At 42.3% G+C, this 24822-nt stretch overlaps 1 protein-coding gene across 1 annotated transcript in view; it reads right to left on the reverse strand.

Annotated features, from left to right (window-relative positions):
- Positions 1 to 24511, reverse strand: part of LOC139763980 (glutamate receptor ionotropic, kainate 4-like) — a 31446-nt gene extending 6935 nt beyond the window's left edge. The window contains exons 1-6 of the mRNA XM_071690455.1: positions 24159 to 24511; positions 2943 to 3140; positions 2512 to 2521; positions 2096 to 2234; positions 773 to 938; positions 171 to 412 (exon numbers count right to left, since the gene is read on the reverse strand). Coding sequence (XP_071546556.1) covers positions 171 to 412; positions 773 to 938; positions 2096 to 2234; positions 2512 to 2521; positions 2943 to 3140; positions 24159 to 24511 — 1108 coding nt within the window. The remainder of the gene's footprint in view (positions 1 to 170; positions 413 to 772; positions 939 to 2095; positions 2235 to 2511; positions 2522 to 2942; positions 3141 to 24158) is intronic.
- Between the last annotated feature and the right edge of the window lie 311 nt (positions 24512 to 24822).

Consider the following 24822-nt stretch of genomic DNA (forward strand, 5'->3'; position numbering starts at 1 on the left):
GATATTTTAGAGGGAGACATTATTCAGGTGACAGAGATCACAATATATACATCCTATCTAAATTCATCTTAGTAGAACCGCAATGTATACAATACATATGCAAGGTCTCTAATTCTAATCTTTACCAAAAATGTAAACTATTTCAACAAAGAAAAGTAGACTTTCCTAACCTGTAAGTGGCCTCAAGAGAGCCAGATGCCGTGGCAGAACACCTGGTTTTAATGACACTATAATCATGGGTTCATGAGCGTATACCCTGGTGAAGGATATGACCTCCGTCCGTGATGCTGTCTGCGTCAGGTCTAGGCTAAGGTCCGCCTGCTGGCGATGGAGGGTTCCGACGATGCCCGTCCAACTACCGTTGGCCAATGGTACACCCCACTTGCCATCCAGTGGTTCCCGGATCTCGTACCTGAAGTTAATCAGTAGTAACACAGAATACTACCTCACTTTGCCATTCATTACATCTAATAAACTCAAGGATATCATGAATAACTAAGCTATTCATTCAAAATACTCACCTTCATCTGTACTAAGTTCATCTCTACGCAAATAAGATGACTTAAACTGTGGAACCTGAGCAGCTTTGACCAACCATTCTGGATAAAAACAAAACTCTGCAATCAAGAACATTTCTATTTTTCCTTGCATGAAAAAATGAACTTCATCAAAATGCAAATGTATCTTAAGTTATTCATTTGACGGAACGATGAAGGATAACTGCATACACTCAAATCAGTCGTATTCCTCGGAGGTTATTAGTTTCACATACGTGAGGTTGAGCTGAGCAGCGATGGCGTCTATCATGCGGATGTCTAGGGAGTCCCGTGGCGATACGGGGCCGTTAGGGTCCTCGCTGTTCTTCTCATAGAGGACGTATATGGAGTACGGTAGCGTTACTATCTTGAGAGTGTGTCCCATGAAGTTCTCAGGTCTATCTGGAATATATGGAGGATGAATATACAAAATTATTGCAAAGTCAGTCAGCTGGAACAAGAAGCTTTATTACAGTGTAGTACGTGTGAATCATACTATACTTGACCATGATTTACGGACAGAATGCACTAGCCATCTTCCAATTAGCAATAAGTTGTATTTCGTATCTGCATTTGTTATATTTTGGCCCGGCTTGTTGGAGATCCGCTCGTAAAGGGCGTTTCGTTTTCTGTAATAATTTCAAGCTCCATTAAAGAAAATGTTAAAATTTTGAGTAACTATTGTAAGTTTGCAGTTTGTTAGTGGAAAAAGGTTTCATTCGGGACAAACCTAAAACTCTTTACATTCTTTCACACTTAATTATATGAATTTCTTTTTTTTATCTTAATCAATCTTTTACAACATAAAGCAAAAAGGGACATAAATGATACCGCGTCATTTATCATTATTAGAAAAAGGAAAACAGACTTAAAGCTCTGACATTTCAACTTAAAGCAACCATACGGGGTGATTTTCTATAATTTTTGGAGGAAATTTAGATTATATCTTTGTAAATAGAGTAGACCTCAGAAATTTATTACAAGTGTTCCAAAGGTATATATTTGAAGTTATGATATGTTTGTTTCAGTGAGACGACCCCTAGGGTTTCTTTTGTATAGATTGAGATTGTGATAGATAGCTATAGGCTCATCAGTGATGCGAATGAATGATAAAATGATGGCTTACTGGCTTATAAATGTAAGTTACTGTAAATCAAGCATTACACAAAGAACATATATAGAACATTCTTACTGCATAATCAAAGCATTGAGCACTGCATGAGATTTGACGTAAAACGTTCTTAATTGGTTTGTGATCCACTCCATTAATTCTGTTCTGCCTGTTTACTGTGAAACTGATACCTGATGACCGGTAAAATGAGTGTTCATAATTGAGAATGTGGCAAGTCTTGCTACGAGCTGGTATTCTGCATTAAAAGTGAGGATTTCAAGAAAATAATAAAAGTGCATTTCATCAGATGAATACTGTGAGTTAGATGGCAGATTGGAAGAGGTACCACGTAAGCCTGTTCTGAGGCCGAGAAATATACGTATCTCTAGATGTAGGAATCTTTCATAAATGAAATCAAAGAATAAGTATTTTCCTACAGATGACGTACCAGGGAAGAGGTTGTGTTCCAATGGGACACGAGAGGACAGGTTCCACTGTTGGACACTGTGGACGCCCATCTCTCCTCTGTTGCAGTACAGACATCGACGGTAGATCTCCACACGAAGTCTTCCTTCTGGTAAATGTAACTATGTTTCATATCAACATTATGAAGTCATACTAAATGCAAATTATCCAAAAAAAACTTAATACTGATGTACTAAATATGCACATGTGGTATTTCTACCCTTTGTTATTATCTTCCGCAATAAAGACATGTGAATATGAACATGAGGATCAATCCCTCGATAGTGACAGCTGCATCCTAAATGTTTTCCTCATAATGCAAGTTACTCTGGTCTGGCTGTGAGGGAGTGGAATTCAAGTTACTCTGGTCTGGCTGTGAGGGAGTGGAATTCAAGTTACTCTGTTCTGGCTGTGAGGGAGTGGAATTAACACATGAAGTTACATATGATTTACAATCGGTTGTCATTATGAAAGCGAGATAAAATCAGGACTCTAATAGTGCTGTCCACCTGCGGCAACATGGTGGGTGGAGGTATCTGCCACTCATGGGCCAGTCCATCTGTGGCAGCACTGTGATTGGAGGTACCTGGCCAGCCCCCTTATGAAAATATGGTGGCTGGAGGTACTTACCTCTCATGGAACGGTCTACCTACCGCAATATGGTGAGTGGTGGTACCTGAACCAGTTACTGGGCATCACCCTCGGGCAGGAAGAGGGTGAAGTACGTGCCTTACGCCTCCCAACACCTGCACACACAGTGGATGTCTACAGGAAGACCTTCCTACGGGTGTCTATCTTTAAAGCCACCTCTTATTGTTGACTATCATTACCTTGCTGTGAGGTTCCCTTCCTTAGCCATGTGTTGACTGGTAACTTCTGACGGAGGAGTATTACTAGGGCCAGGTACAGCAAGTGGACGGTATTGCGAAGACTTGAATGAAGGAGGACGCTCTCCATCCCTGTCCTTGTACCCACCACCACCTACGGACGTCTCCGGCCACAGCCACAATTCAGACCACTCCAGGAACCTGTTAAAGAATATACTGTATGACAATTTATTCTAGATTTGGGAATTAGTGTTATTGTCTAGGTTCACTACATGAGGAATTCTGTAAAGATATCGTTGTAATCAGACGGTACAGTTCATGCAGCATTTGCTATCGGCAGAAGTTGTAGTTAGATTTGCTAGGTGTTTGTCTGGTAGGAGCTCTTTTCTCAGGGTGACTTACCCAGGCCAAAGCGAACTATAAAAGGCTGACAGAAAGGAAGTAAACAATCATCATAATGTAAATTTTCAAAATGTAACATTAAGTTTTGTGTGCTGTCAAAGAAATATCTACAAAGCTGACAGCATATTTTTATGTAAAGTGATAAATGGACAGTGGGTAAAGCGGTAGATGGACGAATTTGAACATGATTTAAGTAAAAATAAAACATTTAAAGACAATAAATCATATCTTGTTTCGGAGCGTATTTGAAAAACTCTTTCCAAGAAAACCGTAACAATGTAGTAACCTGAACAGGAGAGTGTTGTAGTTGGTGCCTATATAGAGGATGAGGGCGCGGCAAGAGAACCTCACATCGCCCCAGAGCCCCTGGAGGAGGTGATGCTGTGCTGGTTGTCCCTGGGAGAACAGCAATCCCACGTCTACCACCGTGCTCGCCTCCCCTCCACCCGCCAGTCGTCTGAAGCAACAACTTGGCTTTCATCTCGAACTATAAAAGTACTGGAGAGATCATATACACTCTGTGAACATCACATTGTATGACCTAAGAACGTTCTGCACAAGGGTGTACTACTGCGTGAATCTTTTTAGTAATCTGTGAATTGTGTCATCATGGAAATTGTCCTTTTTCGTACAGATGAAGGAAAACCCTATCAGCCATAATCACATATTTACTGTCATTGCCAGTTTTAATGCAGTTGTTTTATATATATATATATATATATATATATATATATATATATATATATATATATATATATATATATATATCATTTATTTTTTTATTTTTATTGTGCTTTGTCGCTGTCTCCCACGTTAGCGAGGTAGCGCATGGAAACAGACGAAAGAATGGCCCAACCCACCCATATACACGTCCACTCACGCAAATATACATACCTATACATCTCAACGTATACATATATATATACACACAGACATATACATATATACACATGTACATAATTCATACTGTCTGCTTTTATTCATTCCCATCGCCACCCCGCCACACATGTAATAACAACCCCCTCCCCCTCATGTGCGCGATGTGGCGCTAGGAAGACAACAAAGGCCCCATTGGTTCACACTCATACTATTCGCCATTTCCCGCGTTAGCGAGGTAGCGTTAAGAACAGAGGACTCGGCCTTACAGGGAATATCCTCACCTGGCCCCCTTCTCTGTTCCATCTTTTGGAAAACTAAAAAAAAAAAAAAAAACGAGAGGGGAGGATTTCCAGCCACCCGCTCCCTCCCCTTTATGTAGCCTTCTACGATACGCAGGAAATACGTGGGAAGTATTCTTTCTCCCCTATCCCCAGGGATAATATATATATATATATATATATATATATATATATATATATATATATATATATATATATATATATATATATATATATATATATATCTGATTGGTTCTCAGTGAGTGTTGGTTTGCGGCAGGGGTGCGTGATGTCTCCATGGTTGTTTAATTTGTTTATGGATGAGGTTGTTAAGGAGGTGAATGCAAGAGTTTTGGAAAGAGGGGCAAGTATGCAGTCTGTTGTCGATGAGAGAGCGTGGGAAGTGAGTCAGTTGTTGTTCGCTGATGATACAGCGCTGGTGGCTGATTTGGGTGAGAAACTGCAGAAAGTGGTGACTGAGATTGGTAAAGTGTGTGAAAGAAGTAAGCTGAGAGTAAATGTGAATAAGAGCAAGGTCATTAGGTACAGTAGGGTTGAGGGACATGTCAATTGGGAAGTAAGTCTGAATGGAGAAAAACTGGAGGAAGTGAAGTGTTTTAGATATCTGGGAGTGGATTTGGCAGCGGATGGAACCATGGAAGCGGAAGTGAATCTTAGGATGGGGGAGGGGGTGAAAGTTCTGGGAGCGTTGAAGAATGTGTGGAAGTCGAGAACGTTATCTTGGAAAGCAAAAATGGGTATGTTTGAAGGAATAGTGGTTCCAACAATGTTATATGGTTGCGAGTCGTGGGCTATAGATAGATTTGTGCTGAGGAGGGTAAATGTGCTGGAAATGAGATGTTTGAGGACAATATGTGGTGTGAGGTGGTTTGATCGAGTAAGTAATGAAAGGGTGAGAGAGATGTGTGGTAATAAAAAGAGTGTGGTTGAGAGAGCAGAAGAGGGTGTTTTGAAATGGTTTGGTCATATGGAGAGAATGAGTGAGGAAAGATTGACAAAGAGGATATATGTGTCAGAGGTGGAGGGAACGAGGAGAAGTGGGAGACCAAACTGGAGGTGGAAAGATGGAGTGAAAAAGATTCTGAGTGATCGGGGCCTGAACATGCAGGAGGGTGAAAAGCGTGCAAGGAATAGAGTGAAGTGGAATGATGTGGTATACCGGGGTCGACGTGCAGTCAATGGATTGAACCAGAGCATGTGAAGCGTCTGGGGTAAATCATGGAAAATTCTGTGGAGCCTGGATGTGGAAAGGGAGCTGTGGTTTCGATGCATTATACATGACAGCTAGAGACTGAGTGTGAACGAATGTGGCCTTTGTTGTCTTTTTCTAGTGCTACCTCGCGGATAGTCGGGGGGAGGGGGATGTCATTTCATGTGTGGCGTGGTGGAGACGGAAATGAATAAGGGCAGACAGTAGGAATTATGTACATGTGTATATATGTATATGTCTGTGTGTGTATATATGTGTATACGTTGAGATGTATAGGTATGTATATGTGCGTGTGTGGACGTGTATGTATATACATGTGTATATGGGTAGTTTGGGCCATTCTTTCGTCTGTTTCCTTGCGCTACCTCGCCAACGCGGGAGACAGCAACAAATTATAATAAAGAAAATAATATAGTACAATATATTTAATGATTTATTTATTCATCTGTTATACTTTGTAGCTGTCTCCCCGCCACACATGAAATGACAACCCCCTCCCCCCGTATGCGCGCGAGGTAGCGCTAAAAAAATACAACAAAGGCCACATTCGTTCACACTCAGTCTCTAGCTGTCAAATATAATGCACCGAAACCATAGCTCCCTTTCCACATCTAGGCCACACAAAACTTTCCATGGTTTACCCCAGACGCTTCACATGCCCTGATTCAATCCATTGACTGCAAGTCGACCACGGTAAACGACATCGTTTCAGTTCACTCTATTCCTTGCACGCCTTTCACCTTCCTGCATGTCCAGGCCCTGATCACTCAAAATCCTTTTCACTCCATCCTTCCACCTCCAATTTGGTCTCCCACTTCTCCTCGTTCCCTCCACCTCTGTCACATATATCCTCTTGGTCAATCTTTCCTCACTGTTCTCTCCATGTGACCAAACCATTTCAAAACACCCTCTTCTGCTTTCTCAACCGCACTCTTTTTATTACTACACATCTCTCTTATCATTTTATTACTCACTCGATCAAACCACCTCACACCACATATTGTCCTCAAACATCTCATTTCCAAGACATCCACCCTCCTCCGCAATACTCTATCTATAGCCCACTCCTCGCAACCATATAACATTGTTGGAACCACTATTCCTTCAAATATACCCATTTTTGCTTTCCGAGACAAGGTTCTCGCTCTCCACACATTTTTCAACGCTCCCAGAACTTTCGCCCCCTCCACCACCCTATGATTCACATCCGCTTCCATGGTTCCATCCGCTGCCAAATCCACTTCCAGATATCTAAAACACTTTACTTCCTCCAGTTTTTTCCATTTATACTTACCTCCCAGTTGACATGTCCTTTAAACCTACTGTACCTAATAACCTTGCTCTTATTTACATTCACTGTCAGCTTTCTTCTTTCACACACTTTACCAAACTCAGTCACCAGCTTCTGCAGCAGTTTCTCACCCGAATCAGCCACCAGCGCTGTATAATCAGCGAACAACAACTGATTCACTTCCCAAGCCTACTCATCCATAACAGACTGCATACTTGCCTCTCTCTCTCTCTCTCCAAAACTCTTGCATTTACCTCCCTAACAACTCCATCCATAAACAAATTAAACTACCATGGAGACATCACGCACCCCTACCGCAAACCAACATTCATTGAGAACCAATCGCTTTCCTCTCTTCCTATTCGTAAACATGCCTTACATCCTCGATGAAAACTTTTTACTGCTTCTAACAACTTGTCTCCCACACCATATATTCTTAATACCTTCCATAGAGTATCTCTATCAACTCTATCATATGCTTTCTCCAGATCCATAAATGCTACATACAATTCCTTTTGCTTTTCTAAGTATTTCTCACATACGTTCTTCAAAGCAAACACCTGACCCACACATCCTCTACGACTTCTGAAAAAACACTGCTCTTCCCCAATCTGATGCTCTGCACATGCCTTCACCCTCTCATTCAATACCCTCCTATATAATATCCCAGGAATACTCAACAACCTTGCACCTCTGTATATATATATATATATATATATATATATATATATATATATATATATATATATATATATATATATATATATATATATATATATACATATATATATATATATATATATATATATATATATATATATATATATATATATATATATATATATTTTTTTTTTTTTTTTTCTTTTTTTTGCTTTGTCGCTGTCTCCCGCGTTCGCGAGGTAGCGCAAGGAAACAGACGAAAGAAATGGCCCAACCCACCCCCATACACATGTATATACATACGTCCACACACGCAAATATACATACCTACACAGCTTTGGGGATGAGAGAGCTTGGGAAGTGAGTCAGTTGTTGTTCGCTGATGATACAGCGCTGGTGGCTGATTCATGTGAGAAACTGCAGAAGCTGGTGACTGAGTTTGGTAAAGTGTGTGAAAGAAGAAAGTTAAGAGTAAATGTGAATAAGAGCAAGGTTATTAGGTACAGTAGGGTTGAGGGTCAAGTCAATTGGGAGGTAAGTTTGAATGGAGAAAAACTGGAGGAAGTGAAGTGTTTTAGATATCTGGGAGTGGATCTGGCAGCGGATGGAACCATGGAAGCGGAAGTGGATCATAGGGTGGGGGAGGGGGCGAAAATTTTGGGAGCCTTGAAGAATGTGTGGAAGTCGAGAACATTATCTCGGCAAGCAAAAATGGGTATGTTTGAAGGAATAGTGGTTCCAACAATGTTGTATGGATGCGAGGCGTGGGCTATGGATAGAGTTGTGCGCAGGAGGATGGATGTGCTGGAAATGAGATGTTTGAGGACAATGTGTGGTGTGAGGTGGTTTGATCGAGTAAGTAACGTAAGGGTAAGAGAGATGTGTGGAAATAAAAAGAGCGTGGTTGAGAGAGCAGAAGAGGGTGTTTTGAAATGGTTTGGGCACATGGAGAGAATGAGTGAGGAAAGATTGACCAAGAGGATATATGTGTCGGAGGTGGAGGGAACGAGGAGAAGAGGGAGACCAAATTGGAGGTGGAAAGATGGAGTGAAAAAGATTTTGTGATCGGGGCCTGAACATGCAGGAGGGTGAAAGGAGGGCAAGGAATAGAGTGAATCGGATCGATGTGGTATACCGGGGTTGACGTGCTGTCAGTGGATTGAATCAGGGCATGTGAAGCGTCTGGGGTAAACCATGGAAAGCTGTGTAGGTATGTATATTTGCGTGTGTGGACGTATGTATATACATGTGTATGGGGGTGGGTTGGGCCATTTCTTTCGTCTGTTTCCTTGCGCTACCTCGCAAACGCGGGAGACAGCGACAGAATATATATATATATATATATATATATATATATATATATATATATATATATATATATATATATATATATATTTTTTTTTTTTTTTTTCAGAAAAGAAGAGTGAATGTTGGGGTGAAGAAGGTGGTGAGAGTAAGTGAGCTTGGGAAGGAGACCTGTGTGAAGAAGTATCAGGAGAGACTGTGTACAGAATGGAAAAAGGTGAGAACAATGGAAGTAAGGGGAGTGGGGGAGGAATGGGATGTATTTAGGGAATCAGTGATGGATTGCGCAAAAGATGCTTGTGGCATGAGAAGAGTGGGAGGTGGGCTGTTTAGAAAGGGTAGTGAGTGGTGGGATGAAGAAGTAAGAGTATTAGTGAAAGAGAAGAGAGAGGCATTTGGACGATTTTTGCAGGGGAAAAATGCAATTGAGTGGGAGAAGTATAAAAGAAAGAGACAGGAGGTCAAGAGAAAGGTGCAAGAGGTGAAAAAAAGGGCAAATGAGAGTTGGGGTGAGAGACTATCAGTAAATTTTAGGGAGAATAAAAAGATGTTCTGGAAGAAGGTAAATAGGGTGCGTAAGACAAGGGAGCAAATGGGAACTTCAGTGAAGGGCGTAAATGGGGAGGTGATAACAAGTAGTGGTGATGTGAGAAGGAGATGGAATGAGTATTTTGAAGGTTTGTTGAATGTGTCTGATGACAGAGTGGCAGATATAGGGTGTTTGGGTCGAGGTGGTGTGCAAAGTGAGAGGGTTAGGGAAAATGATTTGGTAAACAGAGAAGAGGTAGTAAAAGCTTTGCGGAAGATGAAAGCCGGCAAGGCAGCAGGTTTGGATGGTATTGCAGTGGAAATTATTAAAAAAGGGGGTGACTGTATTGTTGACTGGTTGGTAAGGTTATTTAATGTATGTATGACTCATGGTGAGGTGCCTGAGGATTGGCGGAATGCGTGCATAGTGCCATTGTACAAAGGCAAAGGGGATAAGAGTGAATGCTCAAATTACAGAGGTATAAGTTTGTTGAGTATTCCTGGTAAATTATATGGGAGGGTATTGATTGAGAGGGTGAAGGCATGTACAGAGCATCAGATTGGGGAAGAGCAGTGTGGTTTCAGAAGTGGTAGAGGATGTGTGGATCAGGTGTTTGCTTTGAAGAATGTATGTGAGAAATACTTAGAAAAGCAAATGGATTTGTATGTAGCATTTATGGATCTGGAGAAGGCATATGATAGAGTTGATAGAGATGCTCTGTGGAAGGTATTAAGAATATATGGTGTGGGAGGCAAGTTGTTAGAAGCAGTGAAAAGTTTTTGTCGAGGATGTAAGGCATGTGTACGTGTAGGAAGAGAGGAAAGTGATTGGTTCTCAGTGAATGTAGGTTTGCGGCAGGGGTGTGTGATGTCTCCATGGTTGTTTAATTTGTTTATGGATGGGGTTGTTAGGGAGGTAAATGCAAGAGTCTTGGAAAGAGGGGCAAGTATGAAGTCTGTTGGGGATGAGAGAGCTTGGGAAGTGAGTCAGTTGTTGTTCGCTGATGATACAGCGCTGGTGGCGGATTCATGTGAGAAACTGCAGAAGCTGGTGACTGAGTTTGGTAAAGTGTGTGGAAGAAGAAAGTTAAGAGTAAATGTGAATAAGAGCAAGGTTATTAGGTACAGTAGGGTTGAGGGTCAAGTCAATTGGGAGGTGAGTTTGAATGGAGAAAAACTGGAGGAAGTGAAGTGTTTTAGATATCTGGGAGTGGATCTGTCAGCGGATGGAACCATGGAAGCGGAAGTGGATCATAGGGTGGGGGAGGGGGCGAAAATTTTGGGAGCCTTGAAAAATGTGTGGAAGTCGAGAACATTATCCCGGAAAGCAAAAATGGGTATGTTTGAAGGAATAGTAGTTCCAACAATGTTGTATGGTTGCGAGGCGTGGGCTATGGATAGAGTTGTGCGCAGGAGGATGGATGTGCTTGAAATGAGATGTTTGAGGACAATGTGTGGTGTGAGGTGGTTTGATCGAGTAAGTAACGTAAGGGTAAGAGAGATGTGTGGAAATAAAAAGAGCGTGGTTGAGAGAGCAGAAGAGGGTGTTTTGAAATGGTTTGGGCACATGGAGAGAATGAGTGAGGAAAGATTGACCAAGAGGATATATGTGTCGGAGGTGGAGGGAACGAGGAGAAGAGGGAGACCAAATTGGAGGTGGAAAGATGGAGTGAAAAGGATTTTGTGTGATCGGGGCCTGAACATGCAGGAGGGTGAAAGGAGGGCAAGGAATAGAGTGAATTGGAGCGATGTGGTATACAGGGGTTGACGTGCTGTCAGTGGATTGAATCAAGGCATGTGAAGCGTCCGGGGTAAACCAAGGAAAGCTGTGTAGGTATGTATATTTGCGTGTGTGGACGTGTGTATGTACATGTGTATGGGGGTGGGTTGGGCCATTTCTTTCGTCTGTTTCCTTGCGCTACCTCGCAAACGCGGGAGACAGCGACAAAGTATAAAAAAAAAAAAAAAAAAATATATATATATATATATATATATATATATATATATATATATATATATATATATATATATATATATATATATATATATATATATATATATATATATTTCATGAAGATGAAATCGCACTTCAGTGGGATTTCATACAATTTCATCTGATAGGTAGTTTTTCTTTCTATACATGTGCACGACATGTGTCGTGGAGACAATACACCCCATCAGGCGCCAGTACTTAACAAAGTTATTTATATCCCAACATCACACTTGATTCCCGCCGTCCAAAACCAATCTTTATAGACCAAACAGTTTCCGCTTTGTGTGGTCATAACCTTTGTAAGGGAGAGAGATTAGAGGTCATGTGGCGGGGACTCAACTGGGTAGCTGGACTTGTCTTGAACAACTTTTTTAATGTTTTCGTGTTTTGTCAATTTTCGCATAAAGATTTGATTAATGCTAGGATGAGCTTTAGAATTGCCCGGGGACAAATTAAAGTTCTTAATTTTAGCAATTAAGACAAAGCAAACAGTGCCTGGTCTATACAGATTGGTGTTGGACGGTGGGATATTATCCCTGGGGATAGGGGAGAAAGAATACTTCCCATGTATTCCATGCCTGTCATAGAAGGCGGCTAAAGGGTAAGGTACATTGGGCTGGAAATGTTCCCCTCCCGTTTTTGATTTTCCAAAAGAAGGAACAGAGAAGGCCAAATAAGGATATATCCTGTAAGGCTCAGACCTCTTTTCTTAACAGTACCGCGCTAATGCAGAAAATGGCGAATATGTATGTACGGAAGGAAGAATGCTTCCCACGCATTCCCGCGTGTCGTAAAAGGGACTAAAGGGGACGGGAGCGGGAGACTAGAAACCCTCCCCTTCTTGTATGCTAACTTTCTATAAGGGGAAACAGAAGAAGGAGTAATGCAAGGAGTGCTCAACCTCCTCGAAAGCTCAGACTGGGGTGTCTAAATGTGTGTGGATGTAAACAAGATGAGAAAGAATGAGAAATAGGTAGCATGTTTGAGGAAAGTAACCTGCATGTTTTGACTCTGAGTGAAACGAAGCTCAAGGGTAAAGGGGAAGAGTGGTTTGGGAATGTCTTGGGAGTAAAGTCAGGTGCTGGAGAGAGGACAAGAGCAAAGGAAGGAGTAGTAATACTCCTGAAGTAGGAGTTGTTGGAGTATGTGATAGAGTGTAAGAAAGTAAAGTCTAGATTGATATGGGTAAAACTGCTAAGTGGATGGAGAGAGATGGGTGTTTATTGGTGCCTATGCACCTGGTCATGAGAAGAAAGATCTTGAGAGGCAAGTGTTTTGGGGCAGCTGAGTGAGTGTTTTAGCAGCTTTGATGCGCGAGACCGGGTTATAGTGATGGGTGATTTGAATGCAAAGGTGAGTAGTGTGGCAGTTGAGGGTATAATTGGTGTACATGGGGTGTAGAGTGTTGTAAATGGAATTGTTGAAGAGTCTGTAGATTTGTTTGCTGAAAAAGGACTGGTGATTGGGAATACCTGGTTTAAAAAGAGAGATATACATACGTATACGTATGTAAGTAGGACAGATGGTCAGCGAGCATTACTGGATTACGTGTTAATTGATCGGCGCGTGAAAGAAAGAATTTTTAAATGTTAATGTGCTGAGAGGCGCAACTGGAGGGATGTCTGATCATTATCTTGTGGAGGCGAAGGTGAAGATTTGTAGATGTTTTCAGAAAAGAATAGACAGTGTTGGGATGAAGAGAGTGGTGAGAGTAAGTGAGCTTGGGAAGGAGACTTGTGTGAGGACCTACCAAGAGAGATTGAGTGCAGAATGGAAAAAGGTGAGAGCAAATGACATAAGGGGAGCGGGGGAGGAATGGGATGTATTTAGGGAAGCAGTGATGGCTTGTGCAAAAGATGCCTGTGGCATCAGAAAGGTGGGCAGATTAGGAAGGGTAGTGAATGGTGGATTGAAGAAGTAAGATTGTTAGTGAAAGAGAACAGAGAGGCGTTTGGACGATTTTTACAGGGAAGTAGTGAGAATGACTGGGAGATGTATAAAAGAAAGAGGCAGGAGGTCAAGAGAAAGGTACAAGAGGTGAAAAAGAGGGGAATTAAGAGTTGGGGTGAGAAAGTATTATCAAATTCTAGGGAGAATAAAAAGATGTTTTGGAAGGAGATGAATAATGTGCGTAAGACAAGAGAACAAATAGGAACATCGGTGAAGAGGGCTAATGGGGAGGTGATAACAAGTAGCGGTGAAGTGAGAAGGAGATGGAGTATTTTGAAGGTTTGATGAATGTGTGTGATGATATAGTGGCAGATATAGGGTGTTTTGATCGAGGTGGTGTGCAAAGTAAGAGGGTCTGGGAGAATGGTTTGGTAAACAGAGAAGAGGTAGTGAAAGCTTTGCGGAAGATGAAAGCCGGCAAGGCGGCGGGTTTGACTGGTATTGCAGTGGAATTTATTAAAAAAGGGGGGTGACTGTGTTGTTGACTAGTTGGTAAGGATATTCAATGTATGTATGGTTCATGATGAAGTGCCTGAGGATTGGCGGAATGCATGCATAGTTCCATTGTACAAAGGCAAAGGGGATAATGGTGAGTGTTCAAATTACAGAGGTATAGGTTTGCTGAGTATTCCTGGGAAATTGTATGGGAGGGTATTGACTGAGAGGATGAAGGCATGTACAGAGCATCAGATTGGGGAAGAGCAGTGTGGTTTCAGAAGTGGTAGAGGATGTGTGGATCAGGCGTTTGCTTTGAAAAATGTATGTGAGAAATACTTAGAAAAACAGATGAATTTGTGTGTAGCATTTATGGATCTGGAGAATGCATATGATAGAATTGATAGAGATGGTTTGGGGAAGGTATCAAGAGTATACGGTGTGGGAGGTAAGTTGCTAGAAGCAGTGAAAAAGTTTTTATCGAGGATGTAAGGCATGTGTACGTGTAGGAAGAGAGGGAAGTGATTTGTTCCCGGTGAATATTGGTTTGTGGTAGGGGTGCATGATATCTCCATGGTCGTTTAATTTGTTTATGGATGGGGTTGTTAGGGAGGTGAATGCAAGAGTTTTGGAAAGAGGTGCAAGTATGCAGTCTGCTGTGGATGAAAGGGCTTGAGAAGTGATTCAATTGTTGTTTGCTGATGATACAGCGCTGGTGGCTGATTCGGGTGAGGAACTGCAGAAGCTGGTAACTGAGTTTGGTAAAGTGTGTGAAAGAAGAAAGCTGAGTGTAAATGTGAATAAGAGCAAGGTTATTAGGTTCAGTGGGGTTGAGGGGCAATTCAAAAGGGAGATAAGATTGAATGGAGGAAAGTGGAGGAAGTGAAGTGTTTTAGATATCTGAGAGTATATTTGGCAGCGGATGGAACCATGGAAGCAGAAGTGAGTTACAGGGTGGGGGAGGGGGCGAAAGTTCTGGGAGCGTTGAAGAATGTGTGGAAGGGCGAGAACATTATCTCGGAAAGCGAAAATGGGTATGTTTGAAGAAATAGTGGTTCTAACAATATTATGTGGTTATAAGGCATGGGCTATAGACAGGGTTGTGCGGAGGAGGGTGGATGTCTTGGAAATGAGATGTTTGCGGACAATATGTAGTGTGAGGTGGTTTGATCGAGTAAGTAATATAAGGGCAAGAGGTAAGAGGTGTTGTAATAGAAAAAGTGTAATTGAGAGAGCAGAAGAGGGTGTTTTGAAATGGTTTGGCCATATGGAAAGAATGAGTGAGGAGATTGACAAAGAAGATATATGTGTCAAAGGAGGAGGGAACAAGGAGGAGACCAAATTGGAGGTGCAAGGATGGGGTGAAAAAGATTTAGAGTGATCGGTGCCTGAACATGCAGGAGGGTGAAAGGCGTGCAAGGAATAGAGTGAATTGGAATAATGTGGTATACCGGGGTCGATCCAGTGCCCTGTCAATGGATTGAACCAGGGCATGTGAAGCGTCTGGGGTGGCGCCTGGATGTGGAAAGGGAGCTGTGGTTTCGATGCATTACACATGACAGCTAGAGAATGAGCGTGAGAAAATGTGGCCTTTGTTTTCTTTTCCTAGCGCTACCTGGCGCGCGCGCGGGGGGAGGAGTGTTGCCATTTCATGTGTCGGGGTGGTGGGGGGGAATGGATGAAGGCAGCAAGTATGAATATGTACATGTGTATATGGCTTTATGTCAGAGTATATATATATATATATATATATATATATATATATATATATATATATATATATATATATATATATATATATATATATATATATATATATATATATATATATATATATATATATATATATATATATATATATGTGATGTGAGAAGGAGATGGAATGAGTATTTTGAAGGTCTGTTGAATGTGTCTGATGACAGAGTGGCAGATATAGGGTGTTTGGGTCGAGGTGGTGTGCAAAGTGAGAGGGTTAGGGAAAATGATTTGGTAAACAGAGAAGAGGTAGTAAAAGCTTTGCGGAAGATGAAAGCCGGCAAGGCAGCAGGTTTGGATGGTATTGCAGTGGAATTTATTAAAAAAGGGGGTGACTGTATTGTTGACTGGTTGGTAAGGTTATTTAATGTATGTTTGACTCATGGTGAGGTGCCTGAGGATTGGCGGAATGCGTGCATAGTGCCATTGTACAAAGGCAAAGGGGATAAGAGTGAGTGCTCAAATTACAGAGGTATAAGTTTGTTGAGTATTCCTGGTAAATTATATGGGAGGGTATTGATTGAGAGGGTGAAGGCATGTACAGAGCATCAGATTGGGGAAGAGCAGTGTGGTTTCAGAAGTGGGAGAGGATGTGTGGATCAGGTGTTTGCTTTGAAGAATGTATGTGAGAAATACTTAGAAAAGCAAATGGATTTGTATGTAGCATTTATGGATCTGGAGAAGGCATATGATAGAGTTGATAGAGATGCTCTGTGGAAGGTATTAAGAATATATGGTGTGGGAGGCAAGTTGTTAGAAGCAGTGAAAAGTTTTTATCGAGGATGTAAGGCATGTGTACGTGTAGGAAGAGAGGAAAGTGATTGGTTCTCAGTGAATGTAGGTTTGCGGCAGGGGTGTGTGATGTCTCCATGGTTGTTTAATTTGTTTATGGATGGGGTTGTTAGGGAGGTAAATGCAAGAGTCTTGGAAAGAGGGGCAAGTATGAAGTCTGTTGGGGATGAGAGAGCTTGGGAAGTGAGTCAGTTGTTGTTCGCTGATGATACAGCGCTGGTGGCGGATTCATGTGAGAAACTGCAGAAGCTGGTGACGGAGTTTGGTAAAGTGTGTGGAAGAAGAAAGTTAAGAGTAAATGTGAATAAGAGCAAGGTTATTAGGTACAGTAGGGTTGAGGGTCAAGTCAATTGGGAGGTGAGTTTGAATGGAGAAAAACTGGAGGAAGTGAAGTGTTTTAGATATCTGGGAGTGGATCTGTCAGCGGATGGAACCATGGAAGCGGAAGTGGATCATAGGGTGGGGGAGGGGGCGAAAATTTTGGGAGCCTTGAAAAATGTGTGGAAGTCGAGAACATTATCCCGGAAAGCAAAAATGGGTATGTTTGAAGGAATAGTAGTTCCAACAATGTTGTATGGTTGCGAGGCGTGGGCTATGGATAGAGTTGTGCGCAGGAGGATGGATGTGCTGGAAATGAGATGTTTGAGGACAATGTGTGGTGTGAGGTGGTTTGATCGAGTAAGTAACGTAAGGGTGAGAGAGATGTGTGGAAATAAAAAGAGCGTGGTTGAGAGAGCAGAAGAGGGTGTTTTGAAATGGTTTGGGCACATGGAGAGAATGAGTGAGGAAAGATTGACCAAGAGGATATATGTGTCGGAGGTGGAGGGAACGAGGAGAAGAGGGAGACCAAATTGGAGGTGGAAAGATGGAGTGAAGAGGATTTTGTGTGATCGGGGCCTGAACATGCAGGAGGGTGAAAGGAGGGCAAGGAATAGAGTGAATTGGAGCGATGTGGTATACAGGGGTTGACGTGCTGTCAGTGGATTGAATCAAGGCATGTGAAGCGTCCGGGGTAAACCATGGAAAGCTGTGTAGGTATGTATATTTGCGTGTGTGGACGTGTGTATGTACATGTGTATGGGGAGGGTTGGGCCATTTCTTTCGTCTGTTTCCTTGCGCTACCTCGCAAACGCGGGAGACAGCGACAAAGTATAAAAAAAAAAAAAAAAAAAAAAAAAAAATATATATATATATATATATATATATATATATATATATATATATATATATATATATATATATATCAAAAAGATTATGTAACTTCTAGAGGGGTAGCACAAATAGATAGAGAGATAATGTGCACACAGAGACATGCATACTTGAGGTCCCTCAGTAATCAATGTTCTAATAGATACTTACAAACATGAACACATACATACGTTATCATGATGCTTCCAGATATCACTTGGGCATCCTACAATGTATTCATTTGCTTGTTTTGGTGTGATTACTGATAACTATTCGTGTTTTACGGGGAGAGAGTTGTATAGTCATGTTGCTTCGTTTTCTTAACCTTCGTTTTCTTCCCATCGCCACCCCGCCACACATGTAGTAACAACCCCCTCCCCCCTCATGTGCGCGAGGTAGCGATAGGAAGACAACAAAGGCCCTCTTCGTTCACACTCAGTCTCTAGCTGTCATGTAATAATGCACCGAAACCACAGCTCCCTTTCTACATCCAGGCCCCACAGAACTTTCTATGGTTTACCCCAAACGCTTCACATGCCCTGGTTCAATCCATTGACAGCACGTCGACCCCGGTATACCACATCGTTCCAATTCACTCTATTCCTTGCACGCCTTTCACCTTCCTGCATGTTCAGGCCCCGATCACTCAAAATCTTTTTCACTCCATCTTTCCACCTCCAATTAGGTCTCCCACTTCTCCTCGTTCCCTCCACCTCAGACACATATATCCTCTTGTTCAATCTTTTCCCAACCTTCTCAAGCTCTCTCATCCACAACAGACTGCATACTTGCACCTCTTTCCAAAACTCTTGCATTCACCTCCCTAACAACCCCATCCATAAACAAATTAAACAACCATGGAGACATCACACACCCCTGTCGCAAACCTATATTCACTGAGAACCAATCACTTTCCTCTCTTCCTACACGTACACATGCCTTTCATCCTTGATAAAAGATTTTCACTGCTTCTAACAACTTGCCTCCCACACCATATATTCTTAATACATTCCACAGAGCATCTCTATCAACTCTATCATATGCCTTCTCCAGATCCATAAATGCTACATACAAATCCATTTGCTATTCTAAGTATTTCTCACATACATTCTTCAAAGCAAACACCTAATCCACACATCTTCCACCACTTCTGAAACAACAATGCTCTACCCCAGTCTGATGCTCTGTACATGCCTTCACCCTCTCAATCAATACCCTCCCATATAATTTACCAGGAATACTCAACAAACTTATACCTCTGTAATTTGAGCACTCACTCTTATCCCCTTTGCCTTTGTACAATGGCACTATGCAAGCATTCCGCCAATCCTTAGGCACCTCACCGTGAGTCATACATACATTAGATAACCTTACCAACCAGTCAACAATACAGTCACTCCCTTTTTTTAATAGAGTCCACTGCAATACCATCCAAACCCGCTGAATTGCCGGCTTTCATCTTCCGCAAAGCTTTTACTACCTCTTCTCTGTTTACCAAATCATTTTCCCTAACCCTCTCACTTTGCACACCACCTCGACCAAAACACCCTATATCTGCCACTCTATCATCAAACACATTCAACAATCCTTCAAAATACTCACTCAATCTCCTTCTCACATCACCACTACTTGTTATCACTTCCCTATTAGCCCCCTTCACTGAAGTTCCCATTTGCTCCCTTGTCTTACGCACATTATTTATCTCCTTCCAAAACATCTTTTTATTCTCCCCAAAATTTAATGATACTCTCTCACCCCAACTCTCATTCGCCCTCTTTTTCACCTCATGCACCTTCCTCTTGACCTCCTGCCTCTTTCTTTCATACATCTCCCACTCATTTGCATTATTTCCTTGCAAAAATCGTCCAAATGCCTCTCTCTTCTCTTTCACTAATAATCTTACTTCTTCATCCTACCACTCACTACCCTTTCTAATCAACCCACCTCCCACGCTTCTCATGCCACAAGCATCTTTTGTGCAAGGCATCACTGCTTCCCTAAATACATCCCATTCCTCCCCCACTCCCCTTTCCTCCTTTGTTCTCACCTTTTTCCATTCTGTACCCAGTCTCTCCTGGTACTTCCTCGCACAAGTCTCCTTCCCACCCTCACTTACTCTCACCACTCTCTTCACCCCAACACTCTCTCTTCTTTTCTGAAAACCTTTACAAATCTTCCCCTTCGCCCCCACAAGATAATGATGAGACATCCCTCCAGTTGCACCCCTCAGCACATTTACATCCAAAAGTCTCTCTTTCGCGCGCCTATCAATTAACACGTAATCCAATAACGCTCTCTGGCCATCTCTCCTCCTTACATACGTATACTTATGTATATATCTCTTTTTAAACTAGGTATTCCCAATCACCAGTCCTTTTTCAGCACATAAATCTACAAGCTCTTCCCCATTTCCTTTTACAACACTGAACACCCTATGTATACCAATTATTCCCTCAACTGTCACATTACTTACCTTTGCATTCAAATCACCCATCACTATAACCCGGTCTCGTGCATCAAAACCACTAACACACTCATTCAGCTACTTCCAAAACACTTGCCTCTCATGATCTTTCTTCTCATGCCCAGGTGCATATGCACCAATAATCACACATCTCTCTACATCAACTTTCAGTTTTACCCATATCAATCTAGAGTTTACTTTCTTGCACTCTATCACATACTCCCACCACTCCTGTTTCAGGAGTAGTGCTACTCCTTCCCTTGCTCCTGTCCTCTCACTAACTCCTGACTTTACTCCCAAGATATTCCTAAACCACTCTTCCCCTTTACATTTGAGCTTCGTTTCACTCAGAGCCAAAACATCCAGGTTCCTTTCCTCAAACATACTACCTATCTCTCCTTTTTTCTCATCTTGGTTACATCCACACACACATTTAGACACCCCAATCTGAGCCTTCGAGGAGGATGAGCACTCCCCGCGTGACTCCTTCTTCTGTTTCCCCTTTTAGAAAGTCAAAATACAACGGGGGGGGGAGGGTTTCTAGCCCCACGCTCACGTCCCCTTTAATCGCCTTCTACGACACGTGAGGAATGCGCGGGAAGTATTCTTTGTTCCCTATCCCCAGGGATAGGGGATATATATATATATATATATATATATATATATATATATATATATATATATATATATATATATATATATATATATACTCTTCCATAGTTCATGCTATATACCCATTCCATCGGCCAGCCCCTAGAGGTCGATGAACCTCTGGGTGAAGTGAGGACTGACTGCCTCGACCAGGATTCGAACCTATGCGGTTTTGAATCCAGGTGGTCCATGCTTGCATAATTGTCAGAACCGGTAACCGATACAACACGAAGGTGTGTGTGTGTGTGTGTGTGTGTGTGTGTGTGTGTGTGTGTGTGTGTGTGTGATGAAATGTACCTAATTCTACTTAAGTGTATAGTGTGGGAAGTGAGTATTACACTTCTGGGGCCACACTCTTTGAATTCTCTTTCTCATCACGAAACTATTCAATGTTTCTCTTTGATATTTGTGTTCATAGTCACGTCACTTCGCTTGCTCCGCTTCTTTACCTCTCTGTTACCGTGTTTCTTCACATCTTGTCTGAGAAGCTACTTGCTTGATATCTTGCTGTGTCTTCTTATGTTCGTATTTAGTATTTGTATGTTACGGGAAGAGAGTTTTACACTTCTGTTGCTCTGTCTCTAAACCTTCACTTTTGTGCTTGCTTGCTTGCTTGCTTGCGCGCGCGCGAGCACACACACACACACACACACACACACACACACACACACACACACACACACACACACACACACTCACCCCAGCTTGTTTGTGTGTGTGTGTGTGTGTGTGTGTGAGTGTAATCACATTCCTAATTACCTTTTTGTACTGAATGGGAGGGAGTTTACAGTCGTGGGTGCATATGTGTGTGTGTGTGTGTGTGTGTGTGTGTGTGTGTGTGTGTGTGTGTGTGTGTAGATGTATTCAGAAATGTATAATTGTAAGTCAAGTTCCACAAGTTCTCATCAAGTAGTAAACAAAGGTGTTGGACACTGCAGTTACCACGAAGTTTGTTTACAAAAACCCATTCTTTTGTCAGGTCCGTAATAGTCGTAATGAAGTGCCCAGCAGGGGTGCCACTTTAGCTCCTCTGTGTACTACGTTCTGGCTAAGCGCCGCGTTAGGCTCACTTCATCAGTAGCTGTTGCAGGGATTATTATTTTTTAATTTTTCATTATACTTTGTCGCTGTCTCCCGCGTTTGCGAGGTAGCGCAAGGAAACAGACGAAAGAAATGGCCCAACCCCCCCCATACACATGTATATACATACGTCCACACACGCAAATATACATACCTACACAGCTTTCCATGGTTTACCCCAGACGCTTCACATGCCTTGATTCAATCCACTGACAGCACGTCAACCCCGGTATACCACATCGCTCCAATTCACTCTATTCCTTGCCCTCCTTTCACCCTCCTGCATGTTCAGGCCCCGATCACACAAAATCTTTTTCACTCCATCTTTCCACCTCCAATTTGGTCTCCCTCTTCTCCTCGTTCCCTCCACCTCCGACACATATATCCTCTTGGTCAATCTTTCCTCACTCATTCTCTCAATGTGCCCAAACCACTTCAAAACACCCTCTTCTGCTCTCTCAACCACGCTCTTTTTATTTCCACACATCTCTCTTACCCTTACGTTACTCACTCGATCAAACCACCTCACACCACACATTGTCCTCAAACATCTCATTTCCAGCACATCCATCCTCCTGCGCACAACTCTATCCATAGCCCACGCCTCGCAACCATACAACATTGTTGGAACCACTATTCCTTCAAACATACCCATTTTTGCTTTCCGAGATAATGTTCTCGACTTCCACACATTCTTCAAGGCCCCCAGAATTTTCGCCCCCTCCCCCACCCTATGATCCACTTCCGCTTCCATGGTTCCATCCGCTGCCAGATCCACTCCCAGATATCTAAAACACCTCACTTCCTCCAGTTTTTCTCCATTCAAACTCACCTCCCAATTGACTTGACCCTCAACCCTACTGTACCTAATAACCTTGCTCTTATTCACATTTACTCTTAACTTTCTTCTTCCACACACTTTACCAAACTCAGTCACCAGCTTCTGCAGTTTCTCACATGAATCAGCCACCAACGCTGTATCATCAGCGAACAACAACTGACTCACTTCCCAAGCTCTTTCATCCCCAACAGACTTCATACTTGCCCCTCTTTCCAAAACTCTTGCATTTACCTCCCTAACAACCCCATCCATAAAGAAATTAAACAACCATGGAGACATCACACACCCCTGCCGCAAACCTACATTCACTGAGAACCAATCACTTTCCTCTCTTCCTACACGTACATATGCCTTACATCCTCGATAAAAACTTTTCACTGCTTCTAACAACTTTCCTCCCACACCATATATTCTTAATACCTTCCACAGAGCATCTCTATCAACTCTATCATATGCCTTCTCCAGATCCATAAATGCTACATACAAATCCATTTGCTTTTCTAAGTATTTCTCACATACATTCTTCAAAGCAAACACCTAATCCACACATCCTCTACCACTTCTGAAACCACACTGCTCTTCCCCAATCTGATGCTCTGTACATGCCTTCACCCTCTCAATCAATACCCTCCCATATAATTTACCAGGAATACTCAACAAACTTATACCTCTGTAATTTGAGCACTCACTCTTATCCCCTTTGCCTTTGTACAATGGCACTATGCACGCATTCCGCCAATCCTCAGGCACCTCACCATGAGTCATACATACATTAAATAACCTTACCAACCAGTCAACAATACAGTCACCCCCTTTTTTAATAAATTCCACTGCAATACCATCCAAACCTGCTGCCTTACCGGCTTTCATCTTCCGCAAAGCTTTCACTACCTCTTCTCTGTTTACCAAATCATTTTCCCTAACCCTCTCACTTTGCACACCACCTCGACCAAAACACCCTATATCTGCCACTCTATCATCAAACACATGTTGCAGGGATATATGGCGATTAACTATGAAAGATGAAAGCCTCAGGTTGGCCAGCACTGGCCACAGAACGGCGTACAGAGCATGTTATGCGCATCGCTTAATGATGTGACTAGGTCAAGTAAATATCTGTCAAGGAATTCTGTTTTCACCCTGACAGATAATGTGTATTTTAGTGTGCACACTCATGATGGTATATACATATATGTGTGTAAAATATGTGTAAAATAGAAAAAAAAAGAAATATTCATGGTCAAATAGCTTGAATAAGCTTTTCCAAATATTCACTAATCATAGTTCTGGAAGATTCAGAACCTACATCTCCTCTATATAATATAGCATTAGTCAACAACTCTACCGCTGAGGTTCCTTGGTCTGCTAAGTTAGCGGTGACAGGCAGCAAAGCCTCTGAGACGCTGGTGATATCGTATACACTAAAGAACATGAACGTTATTCGGAGTGCACGAACGTCCAGATTCATTGTTACAACGCTGCTGTCATTTCCTCACCTGAGAATCCGAGAGAACACTGAGGTGTTGTCTGCTGTGGTGGCCAGCACGAGATGACATCCGGTCAGGTGTTGCTCCACCATCTGGCTCACCACAACGGCCACCTGGTTCATGAAGCTGTCTACCAGGTCTGACATCTGGTCCACGGGGTAGTCTACCAGGCCTGCCACATTGTCCACACGGCCGTCTACAAAGCCCACAACTTGGTCCATGTGACCGTTTACTTGTCCTTCTACCTGGCCCACAGGGTCACCTACCAGGCCTGCCACTTGGTCCTCACCACCACACACATCCTCTTTAAGCGCCATGGACACCAGGAGCCACAGGACATGTAAACTTGGTGATGGAACCATCTCTTTCTCTGGAAAGATGAATGTCATTGCTGGTAATTCTGAGGAGAAGCTCTTTTTTGTTACAAAAAATGATCAAGTCGATAATGTTAGGGGAAGACTTAAGACGGTAAAGATTTCTAAAGCTCAGCGGTGTAGGGAGAGACAGAAACATCATATAGTTTCCTGCTTCACTAATATCTATAATTTTGGTACCACTTTTGTGCTATCAAAAGATGCTCTCGTCTATCTGCCCGTTATTGATCTGTAGAACTCGGCAAGGATGTTGCTTGACGCACGATGACTAATCCTCATACACAGCTACCATTAATTCA

This window comes from Panulirus ornatus, chromosome 48 (genome assembly GCF_036320965.1).
Source record: "Panulirus ornatus isolate Po-2019 chromosome 48, ASM3632096v1, whole genome shotgun sequence".
NCBI classification, from domain to species: domain Eukaryota; kingdom Metazoa; phylum Arthropoda; class Malacostraca; order Decapoda; family Palinuridae; genus Panulirus; species Panulirus ornatus.